The sequence below is a fragment of the Aquarana catesbeiana genome, linkage group LG01, assembly GCF_042186555.1.
Source record: "Aquarana catesbeiana isolate 2022-GZ linkage group LG01, ASM4218655v1, whole genome shotgun sequence".
NCBI classification, from domain to species: domain Eukaryota; kingdom Metazoa; phylum Chordata; class Amphibia; order Anura; family Ranidae; genus Aquarana; species Aquarana catesbeiana.
The window spans coordinates 889029561-889050805 of record NC_133324.1 but is presented as its reverse complement, the minus strand read 5'-3'; the positions used below and the strand labels follow the sequence as shown (position 1 = coordinate 889050805).

Genomic DNA, 21245 nt, shown 5'->3' with positions numbered 1-21245 from the left:
CATGTTGTCACCTGCAAATATATAAGAACCATTAAGGCTACATATTCAACCTGTGATCCAAATTATACATTAGTAGGTTTGCACATTGTGATTTAAAAACAAAAGCGGAAGTACATAAAATAATTCCAATAAAAGCTGCCCAGTGCTGAACAAAATGCCTCCCCAAAGGCATAACCATCTTTAGTGCTCCAGTTTTGTGCCGTCCAGATGTGACTTTAGTGTTGTAGTATTCCATGATATGTGAACACCCAGAATCACTTTCAAGACTGCAGTGCGTATTTTCTATGATGTAGAAACTTTTAGGGGTATTACTAAAAGAGAATTCTATTGACATTGGAATTGTGGCTTATAATAATTAAGATGTCTTTTTTCCTAGTGCAGGTTAAAAGCTAACCTGGCTATTAGCTATAGGTAATTCTCACTTTAGCAAATATTTCTTATACCTGGGCTTATTTATTAAAGCAGAGCATTCTCTTTACTATAGTAAATTATTCAATATAAAAGTTTGAGAGGAGTTACTTCCATTGGCATATTGCTCAAATGCCTTAATAAGGGAGCCCACATATATTTGAAGCTAGCTGCAAAATGATAGCTGGACTTTTTAAACACGCAGTTATCCCCTAATGAACCTCATAGCTAGAGTAATCCTTTTAATAATAAAATTAATCCTGAGAACGACAAACAAAAATTCTAAATTCCCCCTCCATATTAATCTAATCAGAGTGGTCATTACCAAGTGGTTCTTCTTATAACCTGCAATACTGGAATTTAGTGGTTTGTGTTCATGTTCAGAGACAACCATTTTAACTATTACTATGCTCCAGTGATCAGGGCTTCGAATCCAGGCAGTTATGGTACTCTTGGCACAGAGGTGTTATTGAGATAATTGGCCAGTCCATGAAAACAGATGTCATGGAAATATTTAGTTGTGTGCAACCAGTTCAGATATCTTTGAACAGTGCCACTGTGTTTTGGTGCATTAAGGCATTCTGACCACTGATCTGGGTTAATAGTAGGGAACTAAACTGAGACAGAGAAGACATATATGGAGGGATCGGACTATGGAGGATGTATAATGAAGGAAGAATCATGGAGAGGTTTAGCCAGGCTTGTACAGTGGCTGCAGCTGAAGGTGTGAGGTCTTCATGGGAGCCTGATATCCATAGGAATCATAGGAGCCAATGAAATCAAAGCTGTCTTCTTCATCCATGAAAACTTTGCTGACATAGCAGGCATAGACAAAACCGAACAGCGCTAGAAAAATCTGTAAAGCGCTGCTCAGGGCCTCAATATAAGGATAATCAAGAAGACATCCAGTTACTGTTACCATATGATGATCAGCCAGTGACAGAGGAGCTGTACGAACTGGCGTCACCAGACAGCCTGGTCCATTTTCCATCCACCATGATCGATGCAAGGAGGTGTTAAAGTTCATTATTAGGTCCCTGTGCTGTGATAAATGTCCCACTTCCAGGTAGAAGCAGATTATAAATGCATTCCAAGCCACCCATAATGCTAGCCAAACTGAATACAATATCAGGTACTTGGATCTGTAATGCAGAGTGCCAAATATTCCCAAGATGACTGCCATAATATGCAGGAAATTGGCTAATATTGGTGCCCACTGGTAGCCGAGGAAGTCAAAGATTTGTCTCTGTAGTGCAGCTGCCAGCTGCAGGCAGCAGATCCCAACCAAGGTACATCTCCCAGTGCATTTGCCCATAGTGGATAGATTTGGATCCTACAAAAGCAGTCTTTGGAGTAGACAATCCTGATATGCTAGGGAAATCCTTACAAATGTCAGCTCCTCAGCCTAGCATCTTCTGCATTTTCCTTGGCAAGAAAAGGCCTTCTTGGTTACAGGACCATGTTTAGAAATGCCACCCTACAAATCTACATGCTATATGGGAGAGGAGGAGCATTCAACCTTATGTCCTCTTTGTGTTGGTCTATTGTGTGAAGGCTTTTTTAGATGTTGTTTGGCAAACTCTAATCTGGCCTTCCTGTTTTTGAGGCTCACCAATGGTTTACATCTTGTGGTGAATCCTCTGTATTCACTCTGGTGAAGTCTTCTCTTGAGTGTTGACTTTGACACACATACACCTACCTCCTGGAGAGTGTTCTTGATCTGGCCAACTGTTGTGAAGGGTGTTTTCTTCACCAGGGAAAGAATTCTTCGGTCATCTACCACAGTTGTTTTCCGTGGTCTTCCGGTGTTGCTAAGCTCATCGGTGCGTTCTTTCTCTTTAAGGATGTTCCAAACAGTTGATTTGACAACACCTAATGTTTTTGCTATCTCTCTGTTGGGTTTGTTTTGTTTTTTCAGCCTAATGATGGCTTGCTTCACTGATAGTGGCAGCTCTTTGGATCTCATATTGAGAGTTGACAGCAACAGATTCCAAATGCAAATAGCACGCTTGAAATGAACTCTGGACCTTTTATCTTCTCCTTGTAAATGGGACAATGAGGGAATAACACACACCTGGACATGGAACAGCTGACAAGTTAATTGTCCCATTACTTTTGGTCCCTTAAAATGTGGGAGGCACATATACAAACTGTTGTAATTCCTACACCGTTCACCTGATTTGGATGTAAATACCCTCAAATTAAAGCTGAAAGTCTGCAGTTAAAGAACATCTTGTTTATTTGATTTCAAATCCATTGTGGTAGTGTATAGAGCCAAAAAGATTAGAATTGTGTTGATGTCACAATATTTATGGACCTGAATATATATATATATATATATATATATATATATATATATATATATATATATATATATATATATATATATATATATATATATATATTTATATTATTTTTTTTCTAATTATGCTATGTGAATAGGATCATGTACATGTAAGTGGTATCCCAATTTGGCTGCAAAGGTGGAAATACACTTTAAGCTAAAATGCTTTTTATAAACTGTTAATTCCTTAAGTAAAACTTGTCATAACAGAAAGACCAGATGTATCCTAGTTACATCTTCTTTACACACTAAGTCTAGGTTCACATCTATGCGGTTGATGCATTTTTCGGTGCGTTTTGTGTTTTATAAACCCGTGTTTTTTTGCTTTTCTGCATGCATTTTTTGTGTTCCTTTTCACAAGGGGGTCTCCAGATCCTGCCCCCCCTATGTGAACGAGTTTGACTCATTCACCAAAAAAAAAGTGTCACATACAGAAAAAAAAACACACTGTTTTTGACAATGCCTTTATTAAAAATCAAACAATAATGTCCCCTGTAGATCCAACATCAGTCACGACGCCCGCTGCACTGCCAAACCCCCCCCCAAAAAAAGAAGCTCTGTACTGGTTGACAGTTGACCACCAAATGCCTCCTCCACCGGGTGACAGCTCTTAAATAGGTAAGGGGCAGGGACACTGTCAGGGCTGGGCTCAGCCCTCCCTTCCCAGTGCTCAGCTGTCGGTTAGCACTCATCATTCTACAGTACCTCACCTGGTGATCATTTCCTGCTTGTCAGCCAGCCCCTTCTGGCTATTTAAACTGCCTTGGTCAACATATCTGTTGATTCTCTGCTGTGTTCCTGTTAAAGACTTGCCTGGCTGACATCCCTTCTGGTTCCTCATCCTGTTTGCTGTCTCCGACTATGCTGATCTCTGGCTCCCTGATTTACTGGCTTGCAATGACTACCCGCATTGATTACTGAACCCTGGCCATGTTTTGACTATGTTTACTATTTGTACCATTTTTACCACTATATTAAAAAGGTGTGATTTTGACTACATTTTCGGTCTCCGTCTGATTCATGGTTCCTGACAGACATCTAGTGATGTCACCTGTGGCCCCGCCCACTTGTGATATCACCGCCCTAACATGCACTGCTTACTCACATGGGGGGTGGGGTCTGGGATCCCCCTTGTTAAAGGGAGCTTCCAGATTCCGATGAGCCCCCTCGCCCGCAGACCCTCACAACCATCGGGCCAGGAAAACCCCCCTGCCCCAAAGCAACCCAACCATATTGAGGGCATGTTGCTTGGTATGGTTCAGGAGGTGAGGTGCTCAAACAATAGAAACAGGTAGGACTCTGCTACAAAATTTGTTAAAATGCTTGCAATGTACATGGATCACCCAGAGGGGACTGTTTTTCTCTCAACAAAAGTAGAGTTACTCTTTAAAGCAGCCTAGACAGGTAACCTCAGAGAATTCAGCTTCAGGCATATCAGAGACAGACTCCAAAGGTGAAGCAGTGATGGCAAACCTTGGCACCCAAGATGTTTTGGAACTACATTTTCCATAATGCCCATGCACTTTGCAGTGTAGTTGAACATCATGGGAAATGTAGTTCCAAAACATCTGGGGTGTCAAGGTTCCCCATCATTGGGAGGAATGCTTGTTGCCCCAGTGTCAGCTAGCATGACAGAGATTTTTTACATAAAATATGACATAGCCACAGAAAATACCTGCCTAGATACTGCAGAGAAGGAAGCCACACCAGACAGAGCCAGTGAAGACTCAGAGGAGTTGGTAGAGTAAAGTAGGGGAAAAAAGCAAGCGGCCATGCCAAGTCCATGAGAAAGACAATGCAACCTGCCCCGGAGCTTTTGGGTATTGTGAACTGAAAAGACCACAGTACAACTTTCATTGCGCTTAGCTATGTTGCTAGTATGCAAAAGTGAGAAAATTCCCAGCAAAGGGTATTCACAATTCAGCTGTGAAGCCGGGACAGGCTAAATGTCCGTTTGTGACCGGGGCTTGCATTAAAAATTGTGGGGCCCCGGGGGCGTGGCTTGGATGGCTTCCCGGGCGGACGTGTTTCACTGAGGCTCCCGCTCCGACCTGCCTGCATAGAGCTGGAACCTGCACCCCTCCGCAGCAAAACATGGGCAAACCACGCAAAAACAAAGAAACGGACCCCAGAGGACACACAACCCGTTCTTCCTCGGTCCCCCCGCCACTCATTACCGAGTATTTTGGGCAAGGAGCTACGGCCGGACACCACAAGGCCAAGATGGCGCCAGCGCCACACACAGCAATCTCACCCTCTCCTCCTCTACAAGCCTCCGCGGACCGCAGGAGTAACAGGTACGGATCCGAGGGTGACCTGCCCGCCACCCACTCTCTGATCCCCCCTGCTGACCTCTCGATCGGCTCCCCCTCCGGAGGCCATGTCCTGGGCAGCGTATCACAAACTTTTCCCCCATGCCTCATAGGGCCTGCGCCATCTGTATCCACCGGTCAGCCATCCCCCTCCTGGGACTCCTATGCCCCAGAATGGGACCCTCGTTCCCTGCCGCAACGCTCCCAACTACACAGGGATAGAGCCCCCTCTTCAGAGAGATGCAGTCCAGGCCCCAGAACTTTCACAGGCCTCAAGGCCACCAGGATCCCAGGGGGCTCATTCACAACCCGGGAGCCCGCACGGCCCGTTGCTAACTAAGCATGCCAGAACTACCCCCTCTTCACTACCACCTCAGAGGGGAACCCTCATACCACCTACCTATTCAGCTGTAGTGCAGGGCTCTCATGCTCACATTGCATCAGACACTGACCCTGACCCTGAAGCATGCACATCTTGGCGAGATTACGTCCGTTGTATGCCCACAAAACAGGACTTTCGCATGCTGATTCAAGAAGTACGGGACACTTGCAGAACTGAGATTAATATGCTTCGCACTGACCTTCACCAACTGTCCACTAAAGTCGCATCCTTAGAGGAGGAAACAAATGACACTAAATTTGAAATCTCACAAATACATGACCGCTTAACTTCACAAGCCACTACCCTCAGAGACTTCCAACGCCACCTCGAGGACCTCGACAATAGAGGTAGGCGTAATAATATTAGGGTCAGAGGCCTACCGGAGGCGACACAAGAAGAAGACCTGAATGTGACTTTGCAAGCCATTTTCAATAGCATTTTAGGTCGCCCGGAACACCAACGAGTTAAGTTGGACCGTGCGCACCGAGCCTTGCGCCCCCGAGGACCAGGATCCCGCCCACGGGACGTGATCTGCAGGGTACATAACTACACCCTCAAAGAGGACATTATGAGAAAAGCGCGAAACATGCATACCATTGATTTTGACGGGGCCTCCCTACAACTTTTCCCAGACCTCTCATGGATCACCCTTCAACAAAGAAGATCTTTGCAACCACTCCTCACCCTGTTAAGAGAACATGACTTTCGCTACCATTGGGGTTTTCCCTTTAGCCTCACGGCAAAAAAAGATGGAAGGTCCACAACCCTCCGATATCCGGAAGATCTCCAATTTTTCTGCAGAGAACTGGATATTCCGGTACCACCTACCCCTGGATGGGAACCGCTGCCAGCACCTCCACCTCGCCCAGACCCTTGGATCCAAGTCGCAGGCCGGAAACGCACAAGACCGCGATCTGCGGGCCCTTCCCCACCACCCCATCAGAGATGAACTGCTGCTCATTTAAAGTCCTTACTCCAGACTGACTTCAGGTTTATTTGATTAGTCTTTCCCTATTTCTATACCTAGGAACCCGAAACCATATTCTGCTCATCCTACCCATTTGTAGTATGGATCTATCCAGCAAACAGATCCTTTATCAAGTTAGCGACATATGTTTGATTATGACTGTAAAGTTTTAATAGGATTTGCTTAATGAGCCGGGCTAGGCCATCCCCCCCCCCACGCTCCTCCTCTTTCACACATATCCTCTCTCCCTCTCCCCTTTCCCCCCTTTTCTCCCCCCCCCCTTCCCCTCTCCTCCCCTCTCCCTTCCCCTCTCTGCCCCCCCCCCCCATCCCCCCTCTTATGCATTTACCTATACCCATTTGCTCACTCTCTTTCTCTCCCCTCCCCCTTATTTTTTGTATTAGAGGAGGGGCAGGGCTAGTTGAGAGGGTTATCCCCTCCCTCCCTTCACCCTTTTCTCTTCGCTCCCCCCCTGTCGGGGATCAAACTATAGGAGAATACTACCACGAAGAGAGGTATCCTCTGCACTTGTATTTTTTATATTACAGTTTTTGAATTTACAGGACACATCTTACTATTGCTCCAAACTTTACGAATCAATAGCCTCAGTGGTTTATACTTTTATTCGGGTCATAACCAGGAATATAGGTATGTCGGTTGCCAGTTGATGCATGCAGGTTCCATGTTTTTTCTGTTATTTAGTTCCTCTTTTGCGAATTTAGATGCAGGCAGGTCCGGAGGGGGGTCGTCCCCTCGTTGGATCCGTCCTCTCCTCCCCCCCGGGGCTCTCCGAATGGCTCCTTCCTCTATTTTTTCTGACAATGGCACTTCTGTCTCCGATGTCAGAGGGGGCCCTTCGGAGTCTCCCACCCCATCACTCTATGTAGGTGGGTTATATTGTGAATGGTTAACTAAACTTGACCTTGTACTAATTTTTGTGTTTTTTTTCTGTTTTTTACTCTTTGTTTTCTGCTCTTCCTCTACTGTTATCCCAGCTCCTCTTCCCTTTCTCAATTTTCTGGGCGCCGCTCGCCTCCGGGACCTGGTTCAGGTACAGAGGGTCGCAGACCTCCAAACCGTAATCAACATGGAGACCCAATATAGGGACATCCTATATTCCAAGAATCTACTACGCCCACTAGGTAAGCAACCGTCTCTCCCCGCAACACACCCACCATGATTGACATATTTTCACTAAACGTAAAGGGCCTTAACTCAAATGTTAAGAGAAGCCTAGCGCTACGAGAGTTCAAACGGTCCAAAGCTGACATTATTTTCATTCAGGAGACCCACCTTGATAAAATGGGCACTATGACATTTGCACGGCGACAATACCCTCATATATACCAGGCCTCTGGCCCACATAAACGGGCAGGGGTGGCAATTCTTTTTAGAGGCTCCCCCTTCCAGTTGCAATCCCTATACTCTGACCCACTGGGACACTTCCTCATTCTCCGAGGCCTTTGGGGAGGAGCGAATATCTCTCTGTGCAACATTTATGCTCCAAACACGAATCAAATCCCCTTTTTGTCTAAGGTCTTCGACCGCCTGTTTGAGGCCTCCCATCAATACCTGGTGATTGGAGGAGATTTTAACCTTGTTCATTCTCCGGGTCTTGATAAATACTCAGTGGGTCAGAGGAAAACCCAAGTAACAGCCAATAGAATGGCCGCCCAGTTTCGCCAACTCACTAGGAAATATGCCCTGTTTGATACATGGCGCACCACCTATCCATCTGCTAAACAATTTACTTTCTATTCCCATCCCCATATGTCCCATTCACGATTGGATTATTTTTTTGTCAACGCCCCGACTCTGCGAACATGCATGAACCCAGACATTTAGGCCATTTCTTGGTCGGATCATGCCCCGATTACACTCTCCCTGACACTCTCCCCAAGCTCCTTTCGTAAATGCCATTGGCGTCTAAACGACTTTCTACTTAAACATGACCCATCTAGAATAGAATTAGAGCAAACTTTGAAACTCTACTTTGCGGAAAATAGCACCTCTGAGATCTCCACCTCAACTCTGTGGGAGGCCCATAAGGCGGTCTTTCGAGGTCAATGCATTTCACTCTCTACTGCCCTGAAAAGAAATGCTAATACAACACGCAGCGCCCTTTTAGACAGACTTAAACATCTGGAAGCGCGTTTGTCGCATCCCCGTCCTTAGCAACCCTTAGAGAACTCACTAGTGTTCGGGCTGGATTGAAAGATATCGACATGGGTAAAATAGAAAAGGCGTTAATTAGGCTTAGACAGACGTATTACGACAAAGCCAACAAATCACATACGCTTCTGGCGAAACAGCTTCGCGACAAAGCAGCAACTACTACAACTACACAACTTAGGGAAGCAAATGGGGTCCTTCAGTCCCACCCTAATAAAATAGCACAACTTTTTCATGACTTCTATTCTGAATTGTATAATGACCCGAGTGTTCCGCACAACCCACCCCCTCCTGACCTATCCCAGGCCATCCATACTTATCTAGCGGAAACGGATACTCCTAGGCTTACCTCCTCTGCTCTGGAGACTCTTAATGCCTCCATTACGGAGGAAGAGGTGACAGAAACAATTAAACTGCTACCAAACAATAAGGCCCCTGGGCCTGATGGACTACCATACTTTTATTACAAGACGTTCCTGTCACATTTACTCCCCCATATGACAAACCTTTTTAACTCATTTCTCTCTGACACACCCATTCCCAGAGATATGCAAAACTCCTACCTGACATTAATCCCAAAACCAGGGAAAGACCACACTCTTCCAGCCAATTACAGACCAATAGCACTCCTCAACACAGACTTAAAAATTTTTACGAAACTGCTGGCAAACAGACTAAACAATTTTATGCCATCCCTGGTCCATAGGGACCAGGTGGGTTTTATCCCCTGCCGCCAGGCTGGGGATAACACCCGGAGGGTTATTGACCTAGTGGAGGTTGCGAACAGGAATTCAATGGAGGCAATACTGCTCAGCCTGGATGCCGAAAAAGCCTTTGACAGGCTGGGCTGGCCTTTCCTGTTTGCGACTCTCAACCGGGCTGGTATTGAGGGCCCATTCCTCCGAGCTATTACCCATCTATACTCGGCCCCAACAGCCCAGGTTCGCACTAACTTTGCCACCTCCCCTACCTTTTTGATCTCTAATGGGACCCGACAAGGCTGCCCACTCTCCCCTCTGTTATATGCCCTATGCATTGAACCGTTAGCAGCCCATATCAGAAATAATCCAAGTATTCATGGTATTCCAGTCCGTACTAGAGAATTGAAGATCTCCTTATTTGCGGATGATGTTCTTCTCACTCTCGCCCAACCTCGCATATCCCTCCCAAACTTACAAGTAGAGCTGGAAAGGTATAGCATCCTTTCGGGTTATAAAATTAACAGTTCCAAGACGGAGGCTCTCCCTCTTAATTTATCCCCCCAAACATTATCCACACTCTCGCAAACATTTCCATACTCTTGGCGGTCCTCTTCTCTAAAATACCTGGGGATACATATAACATCCACATACGATACACTATACAAAGCCAATTTCCCCCAAATGTTCACCTCTATCAGAGCTTCCCTAACCAAATGGAAATCTCTGAAACTGTCCCTTTTTGGCAGACTTGCAACCTTGAAGATGACGATGCTACCCAGACTTCTATATCTTTTTGAGACACTCCCTATTCCCATCCCGTGTTCACACCTAAAAAAAACTTCAAGCCGACCTGATAAACTTTTTCTGGAACTATAAAAGACATCGAGTTGCTAGATCTGTTTTATATGCCCCACGTAACCAGGGTGGACTGGCGTTCCCCAACATAGCTAAGTACTATTTGGCAGCTCAACTAAGACCTATAGCCTCCTGGTGCTCCCTACATGCTTACAATAGGTGGACACAGATAGAAAAGCTGTGGCTAGCCCCCATACACCCAAACTCCATGCTTTGGAGCTCCGATATACCCCCCGGCAGCATACAACTGCTAGGACCGATGGCTCTACTACGTACCTTATGGCGACGGGCTAAATTGAAATATCCGCTCACCACCACATCCTCCCCAGTCACTTCATTCCTATTCACACCCAATATTCCTGACAGCTTAACTTCACAGATGTCCCACTTTTGGATGGATAAGGCCATATTCCGTTATGGACAACTAATTGATCCTAAAACCAGAATGTTGCGACCCTTCCTAGACCTGCAAAAGTCTTTTGATATCCCCAAGCAGGCTTTTTTCAGTTACCTACAACTACGCCATTATGCACAATCATTGGGGTCGAATTTGAGATTTTCCCCCCTCACAGACTTTGAAAAGCTTTGTTTAGAGGGTTCGTCCCCTAGAGGCATGATCTCCCGCACCTATCAGATACTGATCACAGATTTCTCACCAGACGGGCCGCGACACTCATATATGGCTAAGTGGGAGCAGGTGCTGGGCACAGAGTTATCCTTAAGGACCTGACAATCCATATGGACCCAGGCCACTAAAAGCTCCATATGCACGCTTTATAAAGAGAATCAATTTAAGATTCTATATCACTGGTATCAGACCCCTGACCTGCTCCACTCCATATACCCTTCGGCCGACTCCCGTTGTTGGAGATGCTATAAAGATAGGGGAACACTATTTCATGTCTATTGGACCTGCCCTTTAATCATTCCCTATTGGAATATGGTTCACTCCCTACTCCAGTCCATCTTTGATGTTGAAATGCTCCTCGACCCGAGGACCTTTCTCTTGGGCCTTCCACCTGCCGCCTTCTCTAAAGTGTCCAAAAAACTCTTAGCCCATGTGCTTACTGCAGCACGCTGCCTGGTGGCCCTAAAGTGGAAAAAAAGAGAACCCCCCTCGCTAACTGAGTTGCATTCCAGGATCAGAGATGTCAAGAGAATGGAATATCTCACGGCCTCATTAAATGATACACTTGATAAGCATAATCGTATCTGGGAACCCTGGGTTTTGTTGGAGACCCCTGCGACCTGAAAGTATATGTCGTATATGTATTAATGACCCGCTCTCCGCCGGCCTGGCCCGGACCCTGGAGGCGAGTGGCCCCCCCCCCTCCCCTTTTTTTTTCTGTCTTTCCCTTCTTTCTTCCTTCCTCTCTATATCTGAGAATTTATATGTTTAAGCATATGGTACTAGCGTATACACTGTTTGAGATGTATTATTATCCAGTAATTCCACTTCTTTTTATCACTAACTGTTTATACTGTAAAGATTTGCCGCCCAACATGTGAGTGATAGTGTGCCAAATTGAACTGTGATATTATGATCTCTTTCTCTTCATGTACCCAATGCTAAAATGCTGTATTTGTTTTTCTGTGGAAAAATAATAAAAAATGTCAGTTATAAAAAAAAAAAAAAATTGTGGGGCCCCATACAGCTTGACAGCCCCCCCTAGTGTATAACCATACATTTTAACTATCTCACAGTACCTGTCATATCCTGCCCAAACAGTTCTAACCACCATACATATGTAAAGCGCTGCGTAAATTGACAGCGCTATATAAGTACCTGAAATAAATAAATAAACATCCAAAGAGAAAGCGCTAACAGCTGATCACATGACTAGGAACATTTAAGGCTTTCATACCAGCCCCATTGGGCTGTGTTGGGTTGCATTGTCGCATAGAAATGACTTTTACCCTATGTCCTATTGTTCTAGTCCCCACCAATGCCCTATGTTAGTGTGCTCTGAAAAAAGGACATGTTGCATTTTTGTACAGCATATTTTGATGCACTATGGCACATTGCAACATGCTGCTGTGTACACATTCTATGCAGTGTCAAGTTAAATAAAGTTTGTAAAAGAGAAGAAAGCAATGTGCTTTACAAGGCATTGCAAAATGTGTACAAGTCACAAACCAGCCTATATATGTGTCTATAAACCAGGCAATTTTTTGTCCTGTGGTGTCATCTTGGAATGTCCAATAAAGGATCTTGGATATCAGTTGTGGTGTGCAGCCATTTCTTCATTTTCTACTGTCTGCGGAGGCGAGCTGGGGCGGGCACCCACCAGTTCCATTAGGCTTCCTTGTCTCACCTGTAGCGGCGAGTGTTCTTTGTTCAGTTTGTGCTATTAAATCTTTAGATTTTTGAGGATGCCTATGTTCAGTGTTGCGCTGTTACTGTGCTCACGTTTGAATCCCTTAGCCTGCTGGGAGAACCTATATATTCGGGTGGAGTCAGGTGATCTATGTTCTGTGCTATACGGACCGCTGTCTGGGTGGACGTGTGTCGTACGCCCCGGGCTGCTAGGCCGGAGATTGGGCCTATCCCGGGGGGCATCTGGCTGCCAGGCTGTTTGAGGGCTTATCCAGAAGAAAGAGGGCAGCACAGGTTTGGGATTGCGGCTTGCAGTCCAACCAAAAGTGATGGTTCTGCTGGCCGGAGAACCTGTCGTAGTAGGAGGTAGAAGGGAAGCTGTCGCCACTAAGGGACCAACCACCTTTACCAGGGAATACAGTGAGTAACTGAAGCAAGTACCGGAGCAACATTCTCACCAAACGGGCACAGTAGAGAATCGGGAAACTTCAGGCAGTGATCAAGTCAGGGACCCAACCAGAGCAGGTGACGCTTGCAGAGCAGCCTTGTGTGTCAAGCCAGGGACAGAGCCGGTCAGCAGGGGTGAAGATTAAAAGGTATCTGGAGTGCCAAGCTAGGGACCCAGCAGGGAAGTGTGGGTGACGCTTGAGGGAGATACCACCGCAAAAGCCTTGAGGAGCTCATGGGATTCAGAGTCAGTAAATCAGAGAGTCCAGCGAGAGACTAGGAGCTCAAGGGGCTGAGGAGCTACAAGTGGACATTGTAGTGAAGCTGAGAGAACTGTTGAACTGTGTTAGGAACTGTTGAATACTGTTGCCATAGGAGACAGCAAACTTGCACGTGCAGAAGTGGCACCTTGCTGGAGCCTTTCACTGTATGGCTGTCTTCCTATTGAAGTCTCGGAGTCTGCCTACTGAAATTGCAACTACTTAAGGGTGTCCTGGCCCTAACCCTCTTTCCCTTGCAAAATATAAAAAAAGACTGTTAAAATAAAACCTCTTTTGCATCCAAGAAGTATCTGGCGCCCAATGACTTTTACCACCTTTTCACACACTATGCCTCACAACCCACTACATATTGAAGAATGTCAGTAGTCTGTGGCCTCAAAGGTTCTCTTTAGACGAAGAGGTTAGAGATTCTGCTACACATACATGTTATGTGGCACAGAATATTCTAAGTGTAAGCCATAATGGAAGGAGGAGACAAAGACATACGCGCCAGAGCGCATGCAACACATTGAAACAATGTTTGAGCCCCGGATCCCTCAAAGTGCTTGTGTCATACACACGCCGCACAAATCTTAAAATGTTCATACCTGATGGGGATGAAACAGTAGACATAGTACATACTCCAGGCACTCAAAAAAAGAACTTACCACAGCAATGGACTGGAGAGTACCCTGCAGCATTAGCAAGCAACAAAAATGCCCATGCAAAAGCATGTAAAACTGGTCACATTCCAGACACTCTTCACCCCTCAGATGAGCATACTTGCAAAGCAGTCTTCAGGGACAGGAATACGCCAGGTGTATCATGGTCCTGGACATGTAGAGCGCTCTTCAGCTACACAACACAGTACACTGGGCGTCTGGAGAGCACCACAAGCAGAGCCCAGTGCCCAAAGGTCACATTACAAGCGGCCCCACATTTTCATTAAGGTTGGGGTCTGGGCATGGTGTTGTGTGTTACTCTCGCGCTACCACTGAGTATGTGGGGTGAATTTGTAACCAAGACTGCTGGCTCCACTTAAATAGCATATAAATATCTACTAATGTTAAAAACTATTATATAATTAAAAATAGTGAGGCGCGCCAAGCTCCTTAACTATAAGGATCAGGATGCGGCCCTGAGAATGGTACGAGAAAAAGGCAACATTCAACTTGGGAACAGCAAAATTGCCATATTCCCTGACTTCTCGACAGAAGGCCAAGCTCCTTAACTGTAAGGATCGGGATGCGGCCCTGAGAATGGTGCGAGAAAAAGGCAACATTCAACTTGGGAACAGCAAAATCGCCATATTCCCTGACTTATCGACAGAAGTACAGCGCCGCAGACAGGGGTTCACAAACGTAGGCTAAGAGTAAAGCAAATTAAGTATGCTATGCTGTTTCCAGCCTGACTCCGAGTGGAGCAGGATGGCAGAGTTCACTTCTTTGAGGATTCCGAGGAGGTGATAACCTGGTTGGAACGCCAAGGGGCACCGGAGAGAGCAGACTGATACCGCTGTAAGTACGCTTTTTGCCACCACTTACTACAATCAATACAACATACTACTCCTGATACTTATTGCAGACCTGATTAGCATTTAACAACTATGCGCTGGGCACTGAAGTGGACATATACAGATCAAACTACTAGATTTAAATGCTCTTCCCGCTAGCCCACCTATTTGCTTAGTGAGCCGGATGGAAGACCCGCCAAGGAACTGTGAGTTGTATACTTACTGCGAGAGTCAAGTTTAGACTAAACAGTCAACCCTTTTATTTTTTCCCTTGCCCATGGTTTTTTTTTTATTTTAATTTGTTTCCCTCTGTCATATTATGTGGCTCATTATGCTTTTTGAGAGGACAGAGCTCGGAGAGGACATAGTCCTGCCCCTTTATTGCAAAGTGCAGCGAGACTTTACCCCACTCAACACCAGAGGATATGATCGTGAGATTGGGTGCCACTGCAATGAACAATTATATGCCATTCTTCCAACACGGAGTATATCCCGTCATCATTATCTAGTGCGGTGGCCCCAATTACTCATGTGTTTATGGCTTTACCATGCAAAGTTTTTTATTTTCTTGTTGGGGAATATGCCGGCAACAGTTGGGAAGGTTGTAAGGCGGGGTGGGGGGTGGTAGGGGGGATAGTTCAACCGTTGAACAGATTTGTATGTGTTGTAATCAGAATGTACACCAACCAAAGTTTGGCACTGTTGCTGCAGATATTAAAAGCTATGCTATATCTAGTAAAGTGTACACTAAATATACAATACGAACATATGAGAAGATTAACCAAAAAAATAGACAAACACATGATAGCTGAAACACGTAGCTGTATAAGAGGGAACACATGGGGACTTTAAAGTTTCTCACCTGGAACGTGCGGGGCTTGCGTGAGTAGATAAAACGCTCGGCGGTCCTCACTTTCCTTAAAAAACAACACGCTGACATATTAGTCTTAGTAGAGACTCACGTGGAGGGGAGATTGCAAATGGCTCTTCGCCGACCCTGGGTCGGATGGGCATTTCACTCGACCTACACATCGCACGTGCGTGGGGTATCAGTTTTGGTGGCCAAATCGGTACAATTTGAGCTTACAGAGGTTTCCACAGACCCGCAGGGACGATACCTCTTTTTATTTGTTAAATTATATGGGGAACCTTTTCTCATTCTGGCTTTCTATGTTCCTCCCCCATTCTCTATACCCATAATCTTAGAGGGATTTACATTCATGGCCAAACACCCCACAGTCCAGGCGGTCTGGCTGTGGGATTTTAACACCACGCTAAACCCCTCGATTGATAGACTCCAACCCTCGAATCCACATCCAATAACCAACAGAGAAACCAAATTTGCCAAGCTAATTTCCCTTTTTCAACTTGTGGATTCTTGGAGATATAAATACCCACACAAGCAATCATTCTCCTGTTTCTCTTCTTCCCACAACTCTATGTCTAGAATTGACATGATATTGCTATCACAAAGTCTCACACCTCGACTACTAGAGACAGTTTTCTCTCCCAGGTTGTTGTCTGGCCATAGCCCATACTGGATTACATTAGGCGTGCCCATTGACAAACCAAAACGGAACTGGCGATTAAACCCATTTTGGTTCTCACTACTCCCTGAGGATGATGAACTCATGAATGAATGGAAGTAGTACTTTAGGAAAAATGACCGTTCAGCCTCCATGACAACAATCTGGGAATCTTTTAAATCTCATGTTCGCATGATACTCTCAGCTCGCATCAATAGAATCAAGTCAGATTCTTCTAGGGAGCTAGACAGAGCGGTAACGGTTCTATCTCAATCTGAACAAAATTATACGAGTGACCCCTCTCCCGCAAATGCAGACTTACTTAAACTTCAGACTAGAGTAGTAGCCCAACTTCAATATGGGAAAGAACGACACAAAATGTTCTTTGCCAAACAAAAGCTGTTTGAGCACGGGGAGAAGGCTGGCAAGCTCCTAGCATACCTGGTACACAATGAAGATAGACCTCCGGTGGTAATATCCCTATACGGTCCTAGCGGTCAATCCATTACTGATCCCCTCACAGTGACCTCTATGTTTAGGGGGTTCTTTATTGACCTTTACACCTCAAAAAGTTCTGAGGACAAGGGCCCAATGAACTCCTTTTTGGAGGAGATGGCACTTCCTCAGTTAACAGAAGACCAGGTTAACCTCCTCGAAGCACCTCTCACCTAGGAAGAAATAGCGGTGGCTATAGCTGGATTCGCCAGGTCCAAATCCCCGGGCTCGGACGGCCTACCTATAGAATTCTACTCTCAATTTAGCGATTTTTTGATCCCAAAACTTTTAACCTTATACAACCATTTATTTGAGACATTTTCACTTCCCGATTCTATGAGAGAGGCAACAATAGTATTCATACCTAAACCGGGAAAAGATCCAGGATACCCCGAATCCTACCGCCCAATTTCCTTATTACAGGTAGATATCAAAATATTAGCCAAGGTACTTTCCCTCCGACTCAATCAAGTTATTCTTTCTCTGATTCATACAGATCAGGCGGGGTTTATGCCTGGTCGTAACACCTCGTTCAACTTACGGAAATTGTTTATAAATCTACAGGCCACACATGAAAATGTAGGATCCCGGGTGATTGTGACGCTTGACACGGCCAAGGCGTTTGACTCTGTAGAGTGGGATTACCTGTGGCAATGCTTGCGGAAGTATGGTTTTGGCCCCAGGTTCCTTAAGTAGATCAAACTACTTTATCAAAATCCTACAGCTAGAGTGGTGGCGAACGGGTGGCCGTCTCAAGAGTTTGACCTCAGCCGAGGCACGAGACAGGGCTGCCCTCTCTCCCCACTTCTCTACGCCCTAGCTGCAGAGCCTTTGGCCGTGTCCATTCGTGCAAACCCCGAGATTGTGGGTCTACAAATGGGGACCTTAACCGAAAAAATTAGCTTATACGCAGACGATACCCTACTATATTTAGCTGACTCAGGTCCTTCCCTTCAAAAAGCATTACAGCTGATTGAACACTTCGGAACGTTTTCCGGTTTAAAGATAAACTGGGAAAAGTCCCAGATACTACCTATAGACAGCTTCCCACCACCTGAATCATGGTCAGAGACCCCACTAAAAAGAACAGATACAATCAAGTACCTAGGAATTCATATACCCAGAGATCCAGCTGATTATATTCCCCTCAACGTAGAACCCCTCTTTACACTAGTCAAAACCAAAATACGCACTTGGGCACGTTTACCACTAGGAGTATGGGGTCGCATAAATCTGTTAAAAATGGTCCTTCTCCCGAAAATCCTCTACATATTGTGGCATACCCCAATCTATCTCCCATTAAAACACTTTAAATCTCTTGAGGCTCTACTCAAACCTTTTGTGTGGGGGACTAGCAGACATAAAATCGCATGGCCAGCGCTCAAAAACCCGACGGACATGGGGGGAATGGCCTTACCGAATCTGAACTTTTATTACATTGCATCACAATTATCACAACTATTTCACATAGACAAGACGGATAACGTACGCTTCCTGACCCTTCTTTGTTCTAAAAGAGTGCAGCTTACCGGGGACTCTCTTTATGCAATATCGGCAGGATTCAGGAATACTGAGATGGGGGGAGACAAGAAGTCCTTGATATATCACTACAGACGTATTTGGGACCTTGCTTCCACTAAATTAGGAATACCTAGACTACACGACCATACACCGATATGGCACAACAGGGATATGACAGAATTTATAAACATACCGGACTCGGAGCTGTGGGAGTCTAGGGGAATTTACTATATACATCATCTGCTATTCAATGGAATCCTCAAAACTTACAACATACTCAAAGAGGAATTTTCTCTTCCAAACTTCATGTTCTTCAGATACCTACAAGTAAGACATGCGACCCAAACACAATTCTTGCTGGCTGAGGCTCCACCCACTCCTCATCCCATTATGGCTATTATTAAAAATACAGACCCACGCAGATTAATATCCACATTTTATAATATGCTCCTAACTCCCACTTTGTCAAAAATAGCGTTTGATCTGAAGCCTCGCTGGGAAAGAGAGGTGGGACTGATGGAAAATGAGGAGTGGGAGGAAGCCCTCGAGACATGCAAAGCAGTATCACCAAAACTCTCAGACAGACTCTCTCAGATTTACATAACACATAGAACATACCTTACCCCAATTCGAGTAGCCAGATACAAACGTAATCAGTCTACCCTATGTCCGATGTGTGGACAAGAAACAGGCACGTTCTTCCATTTAATAGGGACATGTTCCAAGATTCAACAACTTTGGAAACAGGTTATAACCTTTCTACACGATACCATGGGGTCCCCAATAGCGCTAGAACCAAAACAATGTCTCTTAGGGATATTTCCAGACACAGTTGACAAATTTACCAAGGTATTCCTACATGAAACCCTATTCTCTGTCAGAAAAATTATTGCAAGAAAGTGGATGAGGCCAACCCCCCCCCCCCCCCCCCCGTGTGGTGGAATGGAAAACAGAAGTTAACGCAACCTTGCCATACAAAAAACATATATACATTAATAGAGGTTGTCCGACAAAATACAACAAAATTTGGGATCGATGGTTGCAAGAACCTGAAACCTGTACTAATTATAAGCTTGTTCAGCAATACAACACTTAGATTTACATAACTAAGACTTTATTCCAGTTACAAATAGAGAAAGTATAAATCAAAAGACACTATGGTTAATGTTGTTCTCCCATAATGGTCATGTCTGCACAGTGCACAATATATCCCATACAGACTTAAATGTATGTAACATATATGAGAATGCCACGATATATATATATATATATATATATATATATATATATATATATATATATATATATATATATATATATATATATATATACAGCACGTATACTAAAAAAAAAAAAAAACAATAAATGTTCAACGGGGGAGGGGGGGGGGAGATAATATTACTCACTATATTGATAGTATTCTATAGTTGTATACACTTATTTTTGCGTTAGCACATGTTACTCCTAATTTTGACTATATAAACAGTGTATACCTCCCTTGTTTAACATGCATTTTATATACATGTATATTGGTACAATTCTGTATTTATATGCACCATCTTTACTTAATAAAACCTTTGTTTATTGAAAAAAAAAAATAGTGAGGCGCTGTCAGTTAAAGTGATTCCTGTGTATAAAGTGCAATCCCGTGTCCTTTTTATGTGTATCAAATGTGTTCCTGTATCTCACAATAAATGTAATGGTTAGTCAACCTAATTGATCACTGCTATTATAGTATCATCAAATCATAAACAGATCATAAGATTAAAGTGACTTCAGTGCATAAACAATCAGGGATCCGTGTGTGTCAGGCCTAGACACCAGGTGATTATCACAGTCCTTAGAAAGTGCTTTGTAGTGCAAACAGAAAAAAATTATCTTAAAATTGTAGATCAACCCAATAGATTATTCAGTGATAATTGACATTCAAATTCATATGATTAAAGTGATTCTAGTGTATAAATATTCAATATATCCTTGTGTCTCAAGATTGGACACCTAATATTCACATATTAAAAGAAATAATTCATGTCTAAAAATATATTCCTTATATAGAAGTCCTTAAAATTCTGTATAATTGTTTTTTTTCCCGTCACCATTAATTGTGACAATTCATGGTATGGATGACAATAAATCTTGCTTCCCGTGTCACCTCCATGCTCTCTAGCGTCTCACCTTAGGTATGTTAAAAGTGAGCATAGAATATGATTCTGCGGATGGTGTAATGCCATATAGTCACCTCTCAGGGTCTTCTATGGAAGTCTCCAATGCTCTGCTCTCTCATGTATTGGTACTGAATCTCTATTCCTCCCAGGTGGTTCCCTCTAATGTCCTCTCAGAAATAGATATATATATATAGAAAGGAGAATGCTCTCATAGTGTAGTGCCGGTGTAAATAGGATTATTAAAATACTAGCATAATCTATTACACTCACATTTAAAAGTTGGACAGCGGCAAAAATCCAAGAGTGCCGAGCTCGTCCCTTAGCTTAGTATGCCTCCACTCACGCACTACACGTTACGTCACACCCACGTGACTTCATCAGGGGGTCTGGGCATGGCCTCCAAGGCAGCACTGAAAATCAAATGATATGGAAAACTGTAAAGGGAGCTCCCTTGGCTCTGCAGTGATTGAAGAATCATGATTCAAGAAAAAATATCATGCAAAAAAAGAAATGAATGTCATGCAAAATGCATATGCTTTTTTTACATCCATTCTTCTAAAACACTAGCAAAAATAAATAAATATGATGGGCATGGGAGGGGTATGCTGGCTTATTAACAACTTTTGTTTTCCAGTGTACAATTCCCTTATAGGTGGTAGTATAACCCAGCTGTCTCAGAATCCTTTTGAACCCATGTCTCTTTAATAAACAATTAAGAAATGTCTATTATAGGAATCGAGTGAGGGTGAGGCGGTTTATGATTGGGCATATAATTGTGCCACATCCAATGTTTACAAGAAGTGAAACAAGATCCCCTGATGGTGGACTTTTAAGGCACAAAATGGTAAAAAGGTATGTTC

The 21245-nt window shown here is 44.2% G+C and overlaps 1 protein-coding gene across 1 annotated transcript; it reads right to left on the bottom strand.

Moving 5' to 3' along the window:
• Window positions 1–433: 433 nt before the first annotated feature.
• Window positions 434–1953, bottom strand: LOC141118156 (sodium/potassium-transporting ATPase subunit beta-1-interacting protein 1). The gene has a single exon (XM_073610892.1). The coding sequence runs from the start codon at window positions 1721–1723 to the stop codon at window positions 1100–1102; it is 624 nt and encodes a 207-aa protein (XP_073466993.1). The 5' UTR covers window positions 1724–1953; the 3' UTR covers window positions 434–1099.
• Window positions 1954–21245: the final 19292 nt, after the last annotated feature.

What these genes read in the sequence shown, in the direction of transcription:
- LOC141118156 (XM_073610892.1), bottom strand. Translation starts at nt 1,723, where the DNA reads ATGGGCAAATGCACTGGGAGATGTACCTTGGTTGGGATCTGCTGCCTG.